At 35.5% G+C, this 7,356-nt stretch overlaps 1 protein-coding gene across 1 annotated transcript; it reads left to right on the plus strand.

Moving 5' to 3' along the window:
* The first annotated feature begins 1,597 nt into the window (after positions 1–1,597).
* On the plus strand, positions 1,598–6,545 carry LOC105455503. The gene is made up of 2 exons (XM_011698871.1): positions 1,598–1,627; positions 6,258–6,545. Exons 1-2 carry the CDS (start codon positions 1,598–1,600, stop codon positions 6,543–6,545), a joined length of 318 nt encoding a protein of 105 aa, XP_011697173.1.
* Positions 6,546–7,356: the final 811 nt, after the last annotated feature.

The raw sequence follows: 7,356 nt of genomic DNA on the forward strand, positions 1-7,356 counted from the left end.
GGGGGGGGGGGGTGACTTCTGCCTACAAAACAGTATTACAGTAGACATCGTTTTTCAATATTAGATATGATTTTGTAGCATCCATGCAAACAGCTTTATGCAAGCTTTTTCTGCTTCTCAAAACCTCAATATCACAGTGATGCTTTTCCAGAATATGAAATAATAAAACTGAAACTCAGCATTAAATGCAGAGAGAATTATGCCTTTTTGAAATGATCATTCTGCAACAAAACAAAAATTAGTTTTTTCAACGTACTTCGATATAATACCTCATATCTGCCACATTGAAAATAATTATATGAACTTCTGCGGTATACATATATAATGGCACACAGACACCGTGCAATCATATCACTGAAAAAAGTAATTTTGCAATTATAGCGAGAATTATTTAGGTACGAAAAATTAGCTAAAATGGATAAGTGATTAGTAAGCACTGCAATACCACATATGTTTTGTATTTAATATATTGATAAGAGAGACAGAAATTATATCTGAACTATTTGTCAAATTTAGCGAGAAAGTTTCTTTATGACGTTTAATTAGTCCAGACTCCAATCCAGACTTCAATCATATTTGGTTATGAGATCTGTATTTTCTTGCATACATTCTTAAAATATTGCTGCTATAAATTCTACGTATGACAGACAATTTTTTAACAGATACAAAAAACAGCGATATAATTTAAGTGTAATATTTAGAATTCTACCTGGAACAGCAAAACAATTCCCTGAGTGCACACTCGAGATGAATGTAACATATTTTGAAAGAAACATTTTGACAAGGCGCAAAATTTGAGACCAAAATCAGGCCTTCCTCCTTTTCGATTGCGAAAAATTAATTATAATAAATGATTAGCAAATACTGATATCGCATATATTTGGTACTTAACCAATCTAAATGACAGAGACAGAATTTATTATCTGAACTGTTTATAAAATTTTGAAAGGAAATTTTTCTGTGGCACCTGTTCATATTGTGTTTATAAAGTTTGACTACGGTATCCAGAAAAGATTAGCAGCCTGAGACAAATAAATACATTTTCTAGAAGATTATATTACTGGAATGTTGCTACTATAAATTCTACATGTGACAAACAATATTTTAACAGATATAAATAATAGCATACATTTTTGTTGTGACACCTACCTACAGAAATCTACTTGCATCAGCAAAACATTTTTGTTTTTTTTTGTGAATTCAGATCTGTATCTGGCTGAACTTTTAGATACTTCAACGAGATCATTCTTTCCATGATATATAAAATATATGTAATCGCTCGCGTTGCTAGCTGCAAAACAGTAGCCGCATCGCGTAAATCGCCTCCTTGAAATGGCGATCAGAGGGGGAAGAGCGTCCAAACTGTCTTACGTGAGGGGGAGTTTACGGGAGGTATATAAGGACGGGGGCTCGCAGGAGCACGAATCCGCCGAGCCAGGACCCGACGCAGTCCCGGTGTGACAACAGGGTGTCCGCGCGATACCGAGGCGCTCCCGAGCCGCTCTGCGCGCCGGGTGACGCAGTGCAAAGTGTCCTCTCGCTGATCGTCATCTTTACCGTTATTACCTCATTACCATCGCCATAACTGGTAGCCACAATGCGTCGTCGCGGGATTATACACTCGCTGGTACGTCCCATAGAAAAAAGCTCTCAAAGCTCGCCGCGAGAGGAAACTCTAACCACGCGTGAGGAAAATCGAGTCAGGATCGAATTTGCGTAATTCACGTAACATTCACGATTCATAAATACATTTAGCTTAAGTTTAATGCATAAGTTGGGACAAATTTAAAGATTTCAGTTATCAAATATCATCGTTCAATATATATATTGTTTTTCTAAAACCGTATATATTAGTAAAAAAATATTTGTATAATTATAATTATGAAATTCATAATTAATTAATTGATATAATTTAGTTAAATTATGTCAATTATGATAGCTTCCGATATTTATTATTTAAATAATATTAATCTTTCCGATCAATAGCTTCAATTATATATTATTATTTAATCTCCATTTAATTGCTTTTTTTAGAGATACGAATAATTTCTTAAATTTATTACTTCTGACTCCTTAAAGAGTGAACCAAAAAATCGCCCGTTTTTTTTGGCCCTCGATTTTGACACTGAACTGTGTCAAATAATACCTTATAATGAGACATTAATTATAGAGAAGTTTCAAGTTGAGACAATTGTTATCAGAACTTGAGGGGGGGGGGGAAGTGAAATCAAAGTTCATTATGGAATTATCACAGATCTGCGAGATCCAGTATTTGAGAAAGTTGATTCAGCCGATAAAAGTTTATCGCAGCTTTATGTAAATGACGCTTGTTTTGGATATAAAAAATCGAGTTTTCGGGAAAAGAGACGTAATTAATAAGTGACTCCCCCCCCCCCTCCAGCTGTGATAGCAATTGTCACCTCAAGCTGAAACTTCTTTGTGATTAATATCTCATTACATAAGGTACCGTTACATAAGGTACTCATTACATTTGGCACACAGTCCCAAAACCGAGGATCCAAAAAAAACGGGCGAAAAAACCACCTTTCTTTGAGTTACTCTTTATTATTTGTGACTAAAGAAAGTTTCTTTCGTGTGCCAAATTCACAAGTAAAAAAAGTCCATGCAGCGAGGAAATAGAAAATAGAGGAACGCGTTGACGTGAGTCGCCGTAAATTATTCTTCTGCAAAATTCTCCATGCTGGAGAACGCGGGAGAGCACACTACCGACAATCCTACGCAGATGTTGTGTATGTGCCTTTCGCGGCCTATGGCAGATCGCTCGTAAATTTTACGTTTACATCGCAACCCGCGTTGCGAAGCGACGCAATGGTGCATTCGCGTCTTTTGGGGAAAGACCGTGCAACGACTTGTTAAATCGTTACATCGCACGTGCGACATAAATCCACACGGAAAATAAATTAATTACTGTTGCCACAACATAATAATTGTGATAATTTTTGCCCATCAATTCAAAAGGGTTATAGGAATTAAAATACTTTGGAAATGACTTATATTAGTTAAACTCTCGGCCTCAATGTTGTGACGTGCAACTATGGCTGCGTTCGCTTTGGCGCTTACAGCGCTCACAACATCATTTCATCCTTGTTGTTTATCAAATGTTAAACAAGGACAAATAATGCTAATAAGCGCTGTAAGCGCCAAAGCGAACGCAGCCTATATCATATATATCTCTCAATGATACTATTTGTTGTGCAGACCACATTAGGAAGATCAGGGCTGCGGTCCGATTTACGCTTGCAGCGCTCGTGATCATTATTTGTCTTTATTTAATATTCGATTAACGACAAGGATAAAAGTATTTCAAAAGCGTTGTAAGCGTGAATCGGACCGCAGCCCAAATAACAATAATGTTTTGGTTGACGCAACCACATACATATGTATATGAAGATATTCTAAATGAATGTTAATTGTTCTTAGAGCTGCCATCTGTAAAATCACTAATCTAGGACTATGAGCTCTAAAACCCCGGATTTTTTTTCATTGCAAATTTTAATTATTTAATACATCATGTAACACACTTTTATATTCAAAAGTTGCTTTCGCAAATAAAATGAAAGTTTAAATAGTTATAAAATATATTTATTAACTTTATACTTAATAATATTAAAATGAATTATAATCGATATAAGTCATATATAAGATATAGGGTACAATCAACGCCGTCAGTGCGATGCTACAAAAATGCTTTGAAACATTTTTTGATTGATCAATTAGTAAAATTCTTTTTTTTGATTGATAAAATCAAACGCTTCAAAGTATTTGCAGTGATATTTTGACAGTTTGACCTTATAATATATAATGTGTGTAATGAAACTTAATAAAACAAATAGTAAATTATTATATCACAGTGATGAAGAAAAAACTCAAATTATAAACAAATCTTTGCAAATTATGGAAAAGCCAGAAAGTAGGAGTTTAATTACGACATTTACGACAACGCTTGCGCAACTGTTATTTAATAATACGAGTATAATAAAAAATCATAAAAAATCCGGACCGTTAAAAAAAACCCGCCTGAATACCTCCGAAAACCTTCAAAACTAGAACAAATCCGGGGAAATCCGGACGGATAACAGTTCTATTTATTCTAAGCACTGCGGTTGTGACTGTACTGATGAGCCGTACTGATGAGCATACCTTAATGAAAATCAGATGTATATGCCATGTAACATCAATATAACTTAAATTCACGTGCATTTCTTTTCCAAACATGGAGAATATGTTGTAACATCCATAGCAATTTTTTCCGTGCAATTCCAATATATAAATATGACATAAATCCAGTTCTAATAAATACTTATGAAACGAGATAAAAATCCTGATAAAAATCGATATTACGAAGCGCGCGGGCTTATACCTTCAGATTAATCGCTCAACTACATCGAAGTGTTAATAGGGCCTTTAATCATTTTTTAATATAAATTAACGCGGTGCGCGCGTAACACTTTGATCTCCACGTAAATTATCAAGTATGTCAATTTAATTTATTATATATCGTGCCAATTACTAGTTAATCTATGTTATCAGTTTAACTCTACGTAAATTATGCGTCATAATATTAGTTCGTTAATAAACGAGCCAATATCGTGCCAATTATTAGTCAATCCGATAGCTCGCTATTGCTAATGAACGTCAAATAACTATTTCTATTAATCTTCGATTACGCAACCAACGGATTCTTTTCGCTAACCTTTCCACTATTTCTCCCTCTCCTCCTCCCCCCCTCCTCCCTTTTCGCGGGAGATTCTATATACATTTCTCTCGCAAAGCCGATTAATAACAGTCACTAGATTAACTCGCCTCTAACTCGCCTCTTCGGCATACTATTAGGATATACCAGTTCTGTTTCTCTCACTGATGAAAGATATCGCCGCCGGGCCGCTACATAATAAACGCCGCACGCACCGTCTGTCTCCGGCGTAATATACCGCGCGCACAGCGTCAGGGGTTGAAAGTTCATCGCGCAAGATTCGCGAGATTCCCGTCGCACCTTCCACATACGACGAGGGACCCCCGGTCGCGATTGCGTTTCTTCTCTAAACTGGCGGCCGGTTATCGAGCCCCGAAGCGGTTCAAAACGCGAGCCCGGTCTCGCGATCGTCGATTAAGTAGAAAGTGTCCTTTTTCCGAGTGGGTCCACCTCCACCGCGTCGCGTACATATATGTACATATGTTGCGACGACGAGCGGCGATCCCCGCGTGATTATCCAACACGACGCGATGCGGTCGCGGGGTCATTCTCGGCAATATTCTCCGGTTATTCGTAGATAAATGCGGTTCATTAATCCTCCTCGAACGGCTTAGAGAGACAAGAGGAGATGTTGTTAATCTTCCAATTTGCAAAATCGATTTTCCTAAGAAAGAAGTTCCGGCGAATTTCGGAAAAGATTTATACAATTTCGTCCTTACTCTTTTTCTCGTGGAAATCGTATAACTTTTGCGATTTATTATAAAACCTATCTTAAAGAATAACGCAATATTTGTAGCGCACAATTAATTCTAAATGGGAGGGTGACGGTTGTGAAAGCATAAAAGGAAAAGTTATTTATCTTTACGTTCATTTTCCTCATATTTATCATTTTCTTTTTTAAATCTTTTTCTTGTATGGCTACAGTTTGATCGATGCTTTTTTTACATATAAATTCTTTATGAATTTTAATTATGGTATGAAGAAAGCCAATAGGTATACGTTTAGCAATACTCTAATCGCTTGTGAAATTACGATTTTTTTTTTAAATCAACCGCTTAGATTGTAGTCAATTTATTTCTGTTGAAAAAATTTATGAAAACTGATTTAATGCTTTCTAAGAAAAAGATATATAAAATAAAAAAAAGAAATAAGAAAAAGGTACATAAGAAAATTATATTCTAGGAAAGCGTCAAATATTTTGTTGTTATATACATTACAGTTTCATATTACTTGCAATGATTTCTTTTTTTTCTTTGTCTGTTTCAAATTAAAAGGGTTTTGCTAGATAACAAATCAACTAAAAACTTAAAACAAATCTTTTTTTAAAAGAATAAACTTTATTTATCCTTTTCTAGTCATTCGGAGAGAATTGTATGTTCAATTTTTTTTGTAGACTTATGATATATCCAAAAATTACTTTGTACAACTCAAAATGTTTGAAACAATGTATCTTTTTTTAATTAAAAAAAATTGATATTTTTATCATTTTTAAGTGCATATTCTCTTCTTTATGAGTCACCTGTGTAAAAAATTATTCTCACAGATTTGGTGTCTGCTGTCATTTCCGGCGTTCTTTGCCGAGAGGCTGTCCCCGGATCAGAAGGCACCGCAGTTTGCGCGCGGCTCTGGTGGCCTGATTCTAAAACCGCCCTTCGAGGGCGCGCGAGCGATCGCGGATCCTGCACCGCCGGCCACGAATGCCGTCCGCGAAGATGACGTCCAGAGAGAGGAAGTCGCCACCCTGAAGCTCGTGGATGGCGAACTTGTCCGAGTGGTCGAAGGATCCTATTCTTACAAGAGTCCCGAAGGAATTCCCGTTTCCGTTCAGTGAGAATTTTATATTTTCTTTTATTTTTAGTAACAATGTAACAATAATTTTGCCGCTTTTCTTTTGCCAAGATTTAAAGCTGATCTTTTAAATATTATTGATCCGTGTTTATAATCGCATTCTCAAGGAAAGCTAATTTTGCGCCAATTTTACTGTTCAAACAAAATTTCAAATGTTAACCAAGTTAATTAAGTTCGCTGAATCTTAATTTTGAAAAGATCGAGTCTTTCGAATTTCTACTATTCGCTTGAAAAGTTAAAATTTAATTGGATGCAACTTCGAGAACGAAGTTGCAATCCACTTAGCATTTTAAATGCTTCGAAGCGCTAGATAATCGGAATAAAAGAAATCTAGCTTGCTCCGAAACATTTCTAACGCTAAGCGGACTATGACTCGCGTACACAAATCTTTAAAAACAATTTTCGAGTAAACCCTATTTTGGTTGCAAAGTCATAGAAAATATGATACATCTCTCGCCATGACATAACACATATATATATATATATATATATATATATATATATATATATAATAATTCAGAAATACATAACGATTCATAAGTAAACCCTAATGCGAGCCAACACGGATGTTGGTATGTATAATAATTTTATTACAATCGAACCTCGATAACTTGAATCTCAATAAGGGACTAGAAAAATTGTTCGAGTTATAGAGTTTTCGACTTATCGAAATTCGAGTAAAAGAGAGTTATTATATAAAAATTCGACTTACGGAGGCTTTGTACAAGAGTTTATAATTTTCCAATTATAATGGCTTTTAAAGGAAGAAAATCAATATAGATCGGAAGAGCACA

This window comes from Wasmannia auropunctata, unplaced genomic scaffold, assembly GCF_000956235.1.
Source record: "Wasmannia auropunctata unplaced genomic scaffold, wasmannia.A_1.0 LD335902.1, whole genome shotgun sequence".
NCBI classification, from domain to species: domain Eukaryota; kingdom Metazoa; phylum Arthropoda; class Insecta; order Hymenoptera; family Formicidae; genus Wasmannia; species Wasmannia auropunctata.